The sequence below is a fragment of the Zingiber officinale genome, chromosome 3A, assembly GCF_018446385.1.
Source record: "Zingiber officinale cultivar Zhangliang chromosome 3A, Zo_v1.1, whole genome shotgun sequence".
NCBI classification, from domain to species: domain Eukaryota; kingdom Viridiplantae; phylum Streptophyta; class Magnoliopsida; order Zingiberales; family Zingiberaceae; genus Zingiber; species Zingiber officinale.
The window spans coordinates 104,509,278-104,524,652 of NC_055990.1; the positions used below are offsets into that span (position 1 = coordinate 104,509,278).

The 15,375-nt window shown below is 37.1% G+C and overlaps 1 protein-coding gene across 1 annotated transcript; it reads left to right on the forward strand.

Moving 5' to 3' along the window:
- Positions 1-3,108: 3,108 nt before the first annotated feature.
- LOC122052211 (mitochondrial-processing peptidase subunit alpha-like) lies at positions 3,109-12,077 on the forward strand. Its single transcript, XM_042613631.1, has 13 exons — positions 3,109-3,241; positions 5,264-5,506; positions 5,587-5,883; positions 5,948-6,115; positions 6,196-6,363; positions 6,457-6,537; positions 6,654-6,720; positions 6,908-7,005; positions 10,271-10,343; positions 10,430-10,500; positions 10,580-10,629; positions 11,470-11,582; positions 11,670-12,077. Exons 1-13 carry the CDS (start codon positions 3,203-3,205, stop codon positions 11,720-11,722), a joined length of 1,521 nt encoding a protein of 506 aa, XP_042469565.1. The 5' UTR covers positions 3,109-3,202; the 3' UTR covers positions 11,723-12,077.
- The last annotated feature ends 3,298 nt before the right edge of the window (positions 12,078-15,375 follow it).

Consider the following 15,375-nt stretch of genomic DNA (forward strand, 5'->3'; position numbering starts at 1 on the left):
TATCCTAATTCTTTGTAAATCGTTCGAACTCGTTTAAACATTAAACTTGGTTCGGTCATAACTCAACTTCAAATCAATTCCAATTTGAACCAACATAATACTTATCTCCATATTTACTCGTTGAATTTAGTTCAAACTCGATTCAATTTTAATTTAGCTTCCTTACTTTGTGCCCTATGATTTAGTTTATCCATTTATTATTATATATTTTATTTTTAAAATTTAATACTTAACCTTTCAAATTGTGATATTTCCTCGTAGAAGTGGTACCAATAGATAACTTAGATCATGAACTTTCCAAATATGTGATCAAGTTTAATTTTAGACATTGAATGGTGATGAATCAACTACTCAAAGTGATATATATATATATATATATAAGGTGGCTACGCCCCTGATCATAGGGTAGGAATGTGCAGTGGAGCATCGAGGATCATGGTTTGAAAATTGCCACCCATAGTTAGGGAGAACTTAATGGTGAAGAAGAAGATTGAAAACCTAAGGAAGGAATCACGATGACAAACGGTGAGTGTTGGAGACGAAGAAGAATGTGTGGCCTGAAAACTCTAGACCAATAAAGTTTATAAACTCGAAAGGTTAAAGCACAATCACCCAATCTCAAGGACAAAAGGCAGGTTAATTATTGTAGGCATCCGATCAAAAATCCAAAAATCGATTGAATCATCATACGTCATATGTCTCTTCGAGAATTAGAAAATCAAGCATGGGCGAGCCACCTGACGGCCTGATAGGAAAGGACATTTATGATGGATGTGACCAGTGAATCATTACCATGATACGTCATCATGCATATCACCATACATTACTATACATTTATGGTAGCTGACATGCTCTTTTTCGAGAAGGATAAGCTTTAATGGTAAGCATAGAAGAATAATGTCAACCAGGGCATATGATCCGATTGGGAAACTAAAGCTAGGTGGGTCTAGTTAGTTAGTCCTGAGCCTCCTTCGATTAGACTTAAAAGGGATGCTTATGATTTGACAAATAGGGGGAGGGGGTCAGAAGGTCAGTGGGTCAGAGTAGGTCAATCAAAGTCCAAGATAGGACAAGTAACCTGCCCGATGAGATCTCCCCACTCTGGCCTTGGCCAATCGGCGCAGCCCAAGGGCCTAGCTCTCCAACTTTGCCAAACACCTACGAGGCTCTACTCCTCATCTCTTGATCGACTAATGTTGATCGAACAGGCTCTCAGGAGCCCAGCTCCCCAACCTTGTTCCTATGGGACTCTGCTCTCCCTCATCTCCCGATTGGCTAATGCTGATCAAACATGATCTCAAGGGTCGTCTCCCCAACCCTATCGGATGCCTATGGGGCTCTACTCCCCCTAATCTCCCGATCGACTAATGTCGATCAAACGTACTCTCAGGGGCCCATCTCCCCAACTTTGCCAAATGCCTACGAGGTTCTGCTCCACCTCATCTCCTAATCGTCTAATACTGATCGAACATGCTCTCAAAGGGCCATCTCTCCATCCCTGTAGGACTCTTATGGAGCTCTGCTCCCCCTCATCTCCCGATCAGATAATGTTGATCGAACATGCTCTTAGGGGTCTGACTCTCTAACTCTACTACATGCCTACAGGGCTCTTCTCCCCCTCATCTCCTGATCGGTTAATACCAATCGAACATGCTCTTAAGGGTCAGCTCCCCAATTATGTCGAATGCCTACAAGACTCTACTCCCCCTCATCCCACGATCGGCTAATGCTAATCAAACCTATTCCAAGGTGTCCAACTCCTCAATCTGGCAGTTGTCTACAGGAGTCAAACCCCCCCCCCCCTATTGACACTATCATAACGCATTCATCCCTCATAGAGGATTGGACCCCCTATTTGTGACCCATCTCCTGACTAGCAGCCTGATATACTTTTTGGCCCATGAGCCCGTTTCACCATTAATATAGCATATGAGTTTGTCAAAAAGTTAAAAGATTATATCTTTGCACAGATACACAATACTCCCCCTTACCTAGATGGGACTGCAAGATACAATGGAAAGCATGGTGGATTAGATAGATTATCAAACAGTGATATGATATCTTATTAAATGCGGAGATTACAGGAGACATTATAAAAAGGGTTCTTCTCTGCTGGCACGGGTATGCAAGTTAATAACGTCTCTCTCATTATGCCACTATTCTTCTTCTTTCTGGATTCTGACTTGATCGTTGGAGTAGTTGTGTCAGGGACTCTCCTCTCCTCCTTACTTTGATGTTGCAGGCATCCCCCAATGTCCCCTGTCAAAGTTTTGTTCTCGTTAAACTTTCAACTAGTTCATCGGCAATCCATAGCTCACTACTTCCAAACAAAATCAACGTATTTGTAGAAATTTTTCTTTGAAATGGGATGTGCAACTACGGGATGTTGAGCTTCTGGGTCGCTCACCACAAGTACTTTCTGATTTATCCTAGTGGTCGATGGAAAATTTATATAGGATTAGATCGGTTGCTTAAATTTGATATTACTTGGTTCAATATATTTTTTTAAAAAATTTTATAATTTAGACGTCTAGAGTTCGATTAATTTTGAAGAGAGACGGTATTCTTTTCTAATTCGGATAAATCTAAGCATAATTTATGGAAACTGCTGACCTTTAAAATATTCATTATATTAAAATTTAAATTTTGATCATTTTCCTAAATGATTTACTATTATTTTGGGCCTTTTTTATTTTCTACCTAAAAGTTTTTAAATTTTAAAGTGCAATTATTTCTTAAAACGATAAATGGTAACGTAGATATTAATAAACGAATAAGAATAATTAATGATGAAACGGATCGATTTGGTTCCGCTTTGGGTGCTGCAGTTGAACCGGTGCATCAATTTGGTTCAGACACTGGTTTGGCTTTTCCGAATAAACCGGGTCGGTCTACTCGTTCGAACGCCATCGGAGTCGGTTTGGATTATGTCGGATCCGGATCTGAACTCGGTTTCGGAATAATACCGATCTATATAAAAATCATCCTCGCTGTTCAGACACTGGTTTGGCTTTTCCGAATAAACCGGGTCGGTCTACTCGTTCGAACGCCATCGGAGTCGGTTTGGATTATGTCGGATCCGGATCTGAACTCGGTTTCGGAATAATACCGATCTATATAAAAATCATCCTCGCTGCTCTGATCCCAATCGAGTGTGTCTGATCCCGTTGCCTTCTCCGATCTAGGGTTGGGTTGCTCGATCATGTACCGAGCTGTCGGATCTCGCTTCAATTCTCTCAAGGTTAGTTGATCCTCTCGATCGCTCCTCAGTTCTGAGGCAATTCATGTCTTGCACGTTTGCTTTCCAGATCTGGCGGTGGTATGCTCGTATTCTTCTAGTTTAATATGATTACCGGTGCGTTTTTTGGGTTTATTTGTGTTGTTCTAAGAGTTGGTGGGTTGATTGGCGACTTTGGATTTTTTTTTTTCTTGGATATGTAGTGTCTGGAATTTATCATGTGTAAAAAATCCATCTTGAAAATTTATAAACGTACGTACAGGGATACAATTGCACCTTGTTTGATTTGTTGGAGTTCATCCCTTCCTTTCTCCTAGAAAAGAGTACTGTGTGTGATTCGTTGTACCTACTAAGTGTCAATCATCTATTTAAAACTCTTGATATTTTGTAAGAAAAAAAAGAAAAAAAAATTATAGGATACTGATTTCGGAATTTAAAATTGTGCCAGAAATAATTTTTGTCAAATTCCAGTACTATTAGTTACATGACAAGAAAGAAAAAGCTCTGATAATCTTAGAGGAAAGGGTGTCTGTTTCTGGATGCTTGCTGAAGATCTTTGGATGTGGTGAAACGGTAGCACATTTCATGTTAAGGAAATTAATTTTTCCCTTTGAAAATTATAATGCTTGTGTCCAAGCAACAAAGAAAAAAAATTGAAAAGTTTGATTGTAAAACTGTTGGTATAAAGAAAAACTATTTTTCTTTCTTGGTGGCAAACAAGGAAAAAAACATATTTTTGGTGTTAGCTGATATTTATGGAGCTGCAGATGAAATATTTTGTAATTTGATCACTGTTAAGATTACCTGTTAGAGAAAACAATGGTAAAACTAATAGTAAGCTGAATCACTTAAGAACAAGATGGATCTTTGTGTTCCTTCCTTAAATGGAAATCATGCATTGGAAGCTGTGAATTGATTGAATGCTAGTTCTCATTTAGAGAATTACAAAACTACTGATATTGGGAAGAATGACAGTGGAAGATTATAAGGCAGCATTGGCAGAAAGAACTGAGTTTGCCTATTCATTAGCTTTATTCTCATTAGAGGACTCTTCTCAGTGCAAACTCATGCTCCTGGATGTCAGATTCTTTCAAGGAGTCCACTTGTGTTGAATATATCTGCAATGGGTTTGCAATACCATAGATTCTGTGTTTATAGAGAAATAAATGGATCATACTAAGACAACCGAGTAGTTCACTTAACGTTGAATTGATACAATATCATATTTGTTGTTCTAACACTCTTAGTAATATGAAAGAATCAGTTAATAGAGGATTGAGATTATCTTTTGATACTCTTGGTTTTCTAGGTTCAAATCAATTAATTATCTGATCCACACTGACAGAGGGAGCATTGAAAAGAAAGTGCCCTCTGCTAGTCTTTTGACATATATAGCACGCGCTTTCATAAACTTTTCATTTTGGAGTGTTGTGATTTTTTTTTTACAATTTATGTAGCCATGTGTAATGCTTTCAACACTTCACACTTCTCTTAATTATCAGGCCTTATCTCATTTGCTTCTTGATTGAGCTTAAATAGGTTCTTAAATAATTAGTGATGTCAAGGAGCCACGTTCTAGATTTCACTTTGCACATAATACAATCTCAATTGAATATTTTATAGTCATATTATTTGGTAGCATCCTTTTTCATATATAAGACTTTAAATTGCTTTTCCACTTGAGTTTCCAGACCATGACTCCTTGTTCTCCAATTTCCAGATTTTGTTAGCAAGATATTTTTCAAACTTTGATGGATGATCAATATTATATATATTAATATTATTATTATTTCAAGGACACTATTTGTCCATATATTGGACATCCCTGAATCAAATTAAAGCTTGGTCTTTCATCTTCTTCTCTATCAATCATATTTTACTGGGATCTGGGTAGCTGTTAAATTTTAAAGAATTGCCTACTGTATTTTTTTTCTATCTGAGTTGGTGATGCTTTAACATTTTTCATGTGTCAGTACTATTACTGTCTGATGGAACTATTGTCTGACAGCTGGTTATTCTCTGCAGCAACAAGCAGATAGTGCCAGGATTTTTGGTACTGTTAGATATGCAAGCAGTAGCATTGCGCAAAGGTCTTCTGGAGGTTTCTTGAGTTGGCTAACTGGAGGAAAGTCCAGTCAGCTTCCTCCTTTAGACTTTCCACTCCCTGGTGTTACAGTTCCTCCACCACTGCCAGATTTTGTGGAGCCTGGCAAGACACAGATCACAACTCTTCCAAATGGTGCAAAAATTGCCTCCGAAACATCACCTGTATGCTTTTAGTTAATGCTACAACTTTATGTTTTATGTTTAGTGTCCAAATGTAATCGTAATTGAATACATTTGTTCAGGGTCCAATTGCTTCCATAGGATTGTATGTTGACTGTGGTTCAGTATATGAAACACCATCTTCATTTGGGGCCACACATTTGCTAGAACGAATGGCATTCAAGACCACAAGAAATAGGAGCCAATTGAGATTGGTCCGAGAAGTAGAAGCCATAGGTGGGAGTGTTGCAGCATCAGGTACACGTGAACAGATGAGTTACACTTACGATGCTCTGAAAACATATGTGCCAGAGATGGTTGAAGTGCTTATTGACAGTGCCAAGAATCCTGTTTTTCTTGATTGGGAAGTTAGCGAACAGGTGTGCTCAAGTATTATTCTTTAATTTCTGACAAGTTTGATTGTAAATCAGCCTTCAATTGCAGCTTAAGAAACTGAAGACAGAGCTAGGAGAACTCTCTAGCAATCCTCAGGGCTTGCTTTTGGAGGCTGTTCACTCAGCAGGATATTCGGGCGGCTTGGCAAATCCTTTAATTGCTCCGGAGTCTGCAATAGATCGATTAAATGGAACAATATTGGAGGAGTTTATCGCTGTAAGATAGTTTATCCCTTAAGTTATTTTTCCCCTGCCAAATGAAGATGATTGACTTGAAGATCAATGCGATAATTGCAGGAGCACTATACTGCTCCTAGGTTTGTACTTGCAGCCTCAGGTGTGGAACATGAGGAATTTGTATCAATTGCTGAACCACTTCTATCAGATCTTCCTAAAGTGCCTCGTCAAGAAGAGCCAAAATCTGTCTATATAGGAGGAGAATATAGATGCCAATCAGTTTCACCAGTGAGTATTACATTCGGCCACTTTATTTGTTGAATTTCATCTTGCGTTCCAATGGTCTATTTTTTTTTTCTTAAACTTTTTTACTGGAAACAGAAAACACATATTGCACTTGCATTTGAGGTTCCTGGAGGTTGGTACAAAGAAAAGGAAGCAATGGCAGTGACAGTACTTCAGGTTGAATATTAAATTCAACCTATAACTTTTTTGTTGTGTGTGTGGTGATGGGATCAATATGTTGCATTGGTGTATCTGTCTTGTGGTTATACTCACAATGATTTTTAATGCTCCAGATGCTTTTGGGAGGTGGCGGTTCATTCTCTGCTGGTGGACCAGGAAAGGGAATGCAATCTCGTTTATGTATGTGACCAAAATTCTATCTTGCATACTTATCTGTGTGTTCCCCCTCTGGGATTAAGGTTTAATGATTTTGGAGCATACCTTTCTTGGTAGCATGACCATTTGTGAAGCCATTAACTTTTTAAAAAATATTATGAGCTTTCTTCTTTCTTCTTTATTTTGAAAATTCATTATTTTTTATGTGCAGATATCAATGTCTTAAGTCAGTTCCCACAGTTGGAATCATTCTCAGCTTTCAACAGTATATACAATCATACGGGCCTCTTTGGAATCCAAGCAACCAGTGTATGCTATTCTAGCCTCCATATGATTCTAGGCTTTATTTTCTTCTCGTGAATTTTGTCAAACCATTAGCATCTTCTGTGGAAATTTTCAGCTAATATAGTCACATTTAGTTCCACATGTTACATTGAAAATAGCATTTTCAATTTTTATTCTTTAAGCTCTACGAAAAATCGCAAATTGACTTTCTTATGGTTAGAAAGAGTGATAAAAAGATTTGTAAAGATTGCAAAGTCATGGAGAAAGTTTAATTACCTAACATAGGTTAGTAGTGTTAGATATATGTCTCAAGTCTAGTATTAATAGAAAGAAAATATATACGACTCCTAGAATTAAATATTAAATGTTAAAGGATAGGAAACAAAACATATTTAAGGAGAAGATATGAGTACAAGTATTAGGTGAAATATTCGGTGATTCTAATACAACACGGGATAAAATGATATCAAAATTGAAAATAGTAGCTAAGAGGGTATTCGGTAAGTCAAATGGGCATGTCCCATCAAGTTAAGAATCTTGATGGTGGAATGAAAAAATACAAAAGAAAATGAAGGGAAAATGAATTACAATAGTCAAGAAAGAGGCTAAAAAAGTAGTGAATTAAGCAAAAAAAAATATGAAATTTTTGAACGGTTATATTGAAAATTAGATTAAAAAAAAGGAAATAGACATTTATAAAATAGCTAAAGTGAGATAAAGGAATACAAGATCTTATCCAAATAAAATGTATTAAAGATGAATGTAATAGGGTACTAGTAAACAATGGAGAAATAAAAGAGCGGTGGCAGAGGTATTTTCATTAACTTTTTAATGAAGGTTTAGGTGATCAACTTAACTTAGGTAATTTAGGTAAGTCAAAGGAGTATAAAAATTTAAATTTTTATCGTAGAATTCAAATTTTAAAAGTAGAATAAGCTTTAAATGGGATGCACAATGGAAAAGCTGTTGAACCAGATGATATTCCGATAGAGGGATAGAAGTTCTTAGGGAAACAAGGTATTGAATGACATAAAATTATTTAATATGATATTGAAAACGAAAAAAATGTCTAATCAATGGAGGGTAAGTACTCTAGTGCTCTTATATAAGAATAAGGGAGACGTACAAAATTGTATTAACTATAGGGGTATTAAACTAATGAGTAATACCATGAAACTTTGGGAAAAAGTAATAGAAAAAAAATTAAGAAAAGAGACCACGGTGACTGAAAATCAATTTGGGTTCATGCTTGATTGGTCGATAATAGAAGCTATATATCTTTTCGGCAAGTAATTAAAAAGTATCGGAAGCAAAAATAAGATTTACACATGATATTCATTGACTTAGAAAAAATTTATGATAAAACTCTAAGAGAAATTATATGGAGAATTCTAGAAAAGAGAGGTATTAGTGTAACATATATATTGAACTAACCAAGGATATATATGAGGATGTAACAACCAGAGTGAAAACTTCAGACGGATTAACTCTAAGTCCCTATCTTTTTGACACTAATTATGGATGAACTCGGACGCATTCAAGACACAGTACCATGATTCATGTTGTTTGCAAATGATATTGTTTTGGTAGATGAGACACGTAAAGGAATAAATCCTAAATTAGAATCTTAGCAGAAACACTAGAAGTAAAAAGGTTTTAAACTTAGTAGAGTAAGGACAGAATATATGAAATTTAAGTTTAGTAATATTAGATGTAGAAGGGGAGCCTTGGCGTAACGGTAAAGTTGTTGCTTTGTAACCAAAAGATCACGGGTTCAAATCCTTAAAACAGCCTCTTGCAAAAAGCAGGGTAAGGCTGCGTACAATGGATCCTTCCCCGGGACCCCGCATAGCAGGAGTTTCATGTACCGGGCTGCACCGGGATATAATGAGATAATTATTAAGATAGGAGATATCGAATTATTTAGAATCGAGAGCTTTAAGTATTTGGGGATCATTTTTATAAAACGATAAAGGGATTGAGAGAGATGTCTTAGAATACAAGTAGGATGGTTGAACTGGAGGAGAGCATCAGGTGCTTTATGAGATCGTAAAGTACGTCTACAACTTAAAAAGAAGTCTTATAAAACGATGGATAAACTTGCTATGTTATATGACGGTTCTGACTCGAGCACATGAAAGTTGCAAAGATGAGAATGCTAAACGAGTATGTGAACATACGAGGATCGATAGAATAAGAAATGAAAGTATTAGAGAGAAAGTCGGAGTTGCATCTATTGAGAGAAAATTTTGAAAGACACGTTTAAGATGGTACGGACATGTACTGAGACAATCATAAATGCTCGAGTTAGACGATATGAAACTATGACAAATATGTACATCAAACGAGGAAGAGGGGATCAAAAAAAGACTTGGTTGGCAATAATAAAATAAGATAAAATTTATTTAAGTATAGATGATGATATAATAGGAGATAGAGTCCAATGACATAAAAAATTCATATAGCCGATCTCACTTAATGGGATAAGGCTTTGTTGATATTGTTTAAGCTCTATTAGCAATGAAGTTGACAATGGAGTATTACCACCGTTCATATTCTGCATAAAAGGACGTAAAGGACTATAGGTTTCTTTTTCTATTAGCACTGGTTGTCTTGCATATGATCTTCTTAACCATATATGGTAATGCAAAACTTGAGATTTGCACCAGCTGATTATGGCAACGTCCCCATTGTAGTTGTAGTACATAATGCTGGTAATATGATGGGGAGTTGTGGAAAACTATCCTGTACCCTAGGTCAAGTTATTTGAAAATTTATATAGATTTGCATTACTCAAATTAGATGAATAATCAATTTGAAGTAAAATGTCTTACAATAGAATGGATAGAATGGTAGAAAATGTATACCTCTGTATGATGTATACTTAAAAATAAACGACGAACACAAGTTTTCAACTGCTCCCACAAGACATCTATGCACTTGTCTGGGATGTCATCACAGAGATTTCCCCTTTAGTCACAGTTTCTGCACCCACAAGACATCTATGCACTTGTCTGGGATGTCATCACAGAGATTTCCCCTTTAGTCACAGTTTCAGCCAAGTTTCTTTTTATGTACCTTTTACTTGAGAGGTGTGTTTGTTAATCTTTTGTTAATGGTAAACTGCCAACTCTTTGCTATAGATGCATCTGTCAGTATATTTAAGTATTTTTCTAACTGAATATCCATTTTGAAAAATCAGCAATCTAAATTGCAAACAAAAGTCCAAATCTTCCGTTTTGTTTCACTATATACATGACCAGCTATTGTTGTAACTCATCTTGATCAGGGGCCCGAGTTTGTTTCTAAAGCTGTTGATTTGGCAGCACGAGAACTGCTTGCGGCTTCAACTCCTGGTCAAGGTTTGCTATTATCTTAAACTTAAACTCATGAACTGATTGTTCTACCATGCTTATTTGTCTAACATGTTTGGTTTTCACTCTCTCAGTTGAGCAGGCACAGCTTGACAGAGCTAAGGAGTCAACCAAGTCAGCAATTCTGATGAATCTGGAATCTAAAGTACTGATCCTTAAAGTTCTCCATTTATTAGCTTCTCTCTTTCCATTACAGTGGCAATACTTATTTATACATATGACAGAAACTGGCATCGGAAGATATTGGAAGACAGATTCTCACATATGGTGAAAGGTAGGCTCCTATACTTTGAAATCAAATGGAAATGAATAGACAAAACACGTGGTGACAGGAGAAAGAATTGGAAATCCCTCACCGAATACAAGCTGTGGACCAAATATCTGTTTGAATGCAGAATAAAATTGGAACCTTTTACCTTGATTATCCATGTGCTTCAATTTCAATAAAAATTCATATTGAAGCAAGTTCATGTCGTTCCATATGATTAAATAGAACCAACACAGAGTTACTGGTTAATCATTCAAGTGTACGCATGGTAAAGGAATAATAAAGACAAAACATATTCCCGTAGGCATCTCACTTAGTTTGCTGTCTATGCTCGCATATATAGGGATGATCCATAGAGACAGGAGAGCACTTTTCCATTTGAAATGATTCATTTTTATTAATTATTATTTCGAGGGCATGCTTATTTTGCAATAATTATTCCGTGGAAGCGTGAATCATCATTTTCAAACAACCTAACCCAAATAATTGGAATTGGAATGCAAGGGTAGCTAAAGCTTATTTGATAAAATAGGGTAAAGTTCTTTATGAGATAACACGAAGAATATTGAAAAAGCAATGGACCCCCACTTGATAGTTCCGGTTGAGATATAAACCCGCTTTGGTAGACTTAAAACTTAAGGGCTAGTGAAGATCTTATTAATTACTTTTGATACAGTCTTGATTATTTTCAATGGATGGATAAAATTCAAGTAGTAGTTATGCTAAATAGTTTGGACAAACATAACTAAGGACAATGCACTTCAGTATTTGATTTAATGTTGCTCAATTTATAGATTTTAATCATTCTTCATGCAACTGATCAGCTTGGCTTTGGTTATGTTGCAGGAAACCAGTTGAGCATTTCCTAAAAGCCATAGACCAACTTACTTTAAAAGATATTGCTTCTCTTGCTGAAAAGATTATTTCATCACCACTTACACTGGCATCATGGGGAAATGGTAAATCACAAACTGCATTTATGATGAAAAAACATTATGGTTCTTTATTTTGTTTGATCTCAATTATTTTGATAATTCTATTGGCAGTCATCCATGTCCCCAGCTACGAGTCTGTTAGCAGAAAATTCCATGCAAAATGAAGATTTTGGAGTTAACTTTGTATATTTTTTCCCTCGACATATCTTATCATTATTTGGTGTTTCTCAATAATTATCAGAGGTGCTGCAAGCAAACAAGTATGATTGTCGGCCTCAAATCTCAAATTTAATTTCAACAAATAACTTGAGCAATTGTAGTTGGAATGCTCTTTTCTACATCCAATCCCTAGATGGAAAAAAATTAAGATTTTTGTGGCAATCCAATATTGGATCCAGTTGGCTTAATAGTATCAAATAAATTTTAAGGTTGAAGCTATCAGAATCTAAATCTGTTACATGTAATAGAATGAAACTGGTTGATGCTTCTATTGTGTATATATATGTTTTGTTTTTATTTTGTTTTTGTTTGTTTTTTTTTTTTTTTTTGATAATTCAGTGTTTAGAAGCAAATGGTATTTTTTCTAGGTTCCCTGTTAAATAAATTTGGAGCGGCACATTTGGAGATTGATTTTTAAAATATTCAACACAAATTTAAATTTATTTATTTATTTTTAAAAATATTTTATCATGGTACCCCACACCTATTCAGAGGGATATATATATATATATAGCATGCATGGTTACATTTTAAATGTTTTAATCATACATTATGGTCGGTTTCTAATTGTGGCAGACTGTAAATTAATTTTTTCTAATAAAAAATAAATTAATTTTGTCTAATAAAAAGATAATCTTAAGACACAAGTTATAGTGACGGTCATTCGTATCTTTAAATTTATTTTAATGGTTGATAAAAAAAATTTATAGAATTGGATCAAATATTTTTATGATTAATCAATTTAAAAAATTAAATATCTATATTAATACATAAAAAAAATAAAAAATAAAATAAAAATTCAACAAGTGAAATTACAAATAGAATTCAATTGGCACTTTCAAATTAATTCTTCTGAATGAATGAAAAATGCTTCGTTGTAGGAATAGTAGGAAGACATTGGAGTTATGGTTTTTAATATTATTCGAACTGAGGGAAAAAATGGTTGTGATATAAAACAATTCAGCATTTTTACCGAACAGTAGATTTCAAAATTAACTAAATTATTTATCCACTTCCATTTTTCTCTGTTTCCCGATTTTTTATTAGTCGAATTGATTTTTTTTTAAAAAATTATTATTTTCAATATATTAAATCAAGTTTGATAATACATTTATAATCATGAGAACTAGATGAATATATAGATACTAGTTTTATATTATTTCGAGATCTCTAATTCTATCAGTCGATTTTCACCGAAATATACTGATAGACTTAGACACCTCGGAATGACATGAAATCAGTTCATATGTGATCCTATCCGGAATCTGCGTCAAACGAAGGTCGGCTGAGATGGCGTCGGTGTTGACGGAGAGGCGACTTGGACACACCTAGCATATGTGCACTGGAAAGACGGACTCCCACATGGAGCTTCCGGACAGTGGTGAAGAGGTCAGCGATATTTAGGCTCTGCGTACATTCAGATAAACACACGGAACGTTGGAGATAAGAAACCAGGGGAAAAAATCTCTAACGCAGGCCCTCCGACGCTCAAGTCAGGTATTTTTCCCCCAGAAGAACAGTATATGAAAGGAAAAAGAACTGTAGAAGACAAGTATGTATGTGCGCCTACCTGCTCAAGGGAAATGATCTCCCTTTTTATATGACAATGCATACCTCTGGAGCCTGACCGATGTCAGAGAATGTCGGGTGTCAAGAACTGTCGGGTGATGGAAGACAGGTGGTGCCCTCTCATTGGTTGAAAGAAGGTTCCATTCTCAAGCAATGGTCGACCACTGGAATATTCCCTGGCCGATGACAGTTATTCTCTGACAAATGGTTACGATTCTCTGACATTGTTTGTCGCTTAGCGCTTTCTTTCCTGCCCGGGTTTGGCTACAGATAGCTCGGGATGACCGTTCGGGTGTGTCATTTGACTCGAGTCTTGATGAGGGGGACGAGCTGTGGCGAGGGTCCCATCTTTCACGCTTGGATAGCTGAAGGGTCGACTAGGAGTTGTCTTACTGAAAGTACCAGGCCTGGCTATGCGGCCCGAGCTGAGGAAACCCGACCAGTCAGGGCAGGTCAGGCATTACTCCAAGTTGCATCTTGTGTCTCAGATCTGGGACCCTGATCTGTTTGTATCCGATCGGGAATTATGCAGCTGATGACGTTAGGCGGCCTAACTCCTGCTTTCCTCTCCTAATTGCTAACTGTCACATCCCTTTGACTTCTGACTGTCTGGCCTTATCGGACCCCACCTTTATGCATCATATCACAAGTCTCCCCTTCAAGTCTAGTCGAAGGAGGCTCAAGTCCGACTGACTAGATCCAAACTCGAGTTTCATTTACTTCGCCATTATGACTATAAATGCTGCTTATTTTCCTAGACCATTGGTATTGTAACTTATTTAATTACTCAATCAACCTTAGGGGGAAGGGCCACTTTAATCTCTACAGAAGTTGACTTTCCTCCTCTTCCTCTTTAAAAGGGGCTGACCTCCATCCATAGGAATATACCTTCCTTTAACTATCATCCCCTAATCATGGAGTTGAACTCCGAGTTTGATGAACTACAACACCTTCGCCAGCATTTGGCTCATATGACCCAACTGTTTGCCCAAAAGGATACGACCTTAGACGAGATGACGCAAGAGAGGGATCTTCAGTCTTCCCTTCGTAAGGAAATTGAAGAACTCTGGCTAGTTGCTAAATCGGGGGTCCATGCTGAGGTAACGCTGAAGCAGAAAGCGTATTCAGACCTAGAGAGCCAAGCTCAATTCATAATCTATTTAAAAGAGAAACACGCCTCTTCCATGTCCCTGATGCAGGAAGAAGCAAAGATTAAAGATGAAATCATCGCTTAACAATGACACGTTCTTCAGTTGACTCAAGCTGATTTAGAATAGGCTTGAATCCATCTTGAGAGAGCAGGCCAAGCAAAGCGTTGATGCCCGAGGTGTCGACTCATGACTGGTATCGGAAGAGAATGTTAGGCGACACTTAGATGACCTCAATGTTTTTACTGATTCAAGAATGAGAGTTTGAGGGGTGCATCCCTATAATTTATTGAATGCAGATCTGATCATGTTTCAGTCTTTATTCCTACCCTTTTACCTTTTTCCTACTAGAACTCTGATCCCTTGCTTCATGCAGACGCCTTTAACAAAAAAAGGCATTTTTAAATAGAATACACTCCGCGAATTGAGTGGCAGTAGTGACATAAATTTCCCCCTAGAGGTAATTGGTGGAGGCCTCATTGGCTTACTACCAGCGCTGGGGTGAGAGTATGAAACGCCGACCGAGAGGTCGTTGGTCGTGAAGGCGTGCTCACTTATAACTCGCACTGGGACGAGAGTCTGGGACATCGACCGAGAGGTCATTGGGCGTGAGAGCATGCTCACTTATAACTCACACTGGGGCGAGAGTCTGGAAAGCCGACCAAGAGGTCGTTGGACGTGAGATAATGTTCACTTATAACTCGCGCTGGGGGGAGAGTCTGGAAAGTCGACCGAGAGGTCGTTGGGCATGAGAGCATGCTCACTTATAACTCGTGCTGGAGTGAAAGTCTGGAAAGCCGACCGAGAGGTCGTTGGGCGTGAGAGCATGCTCACTTATAACTCGCGCTGCGATGAGAGTCTGGAAAGCCGACCGAGAGGTC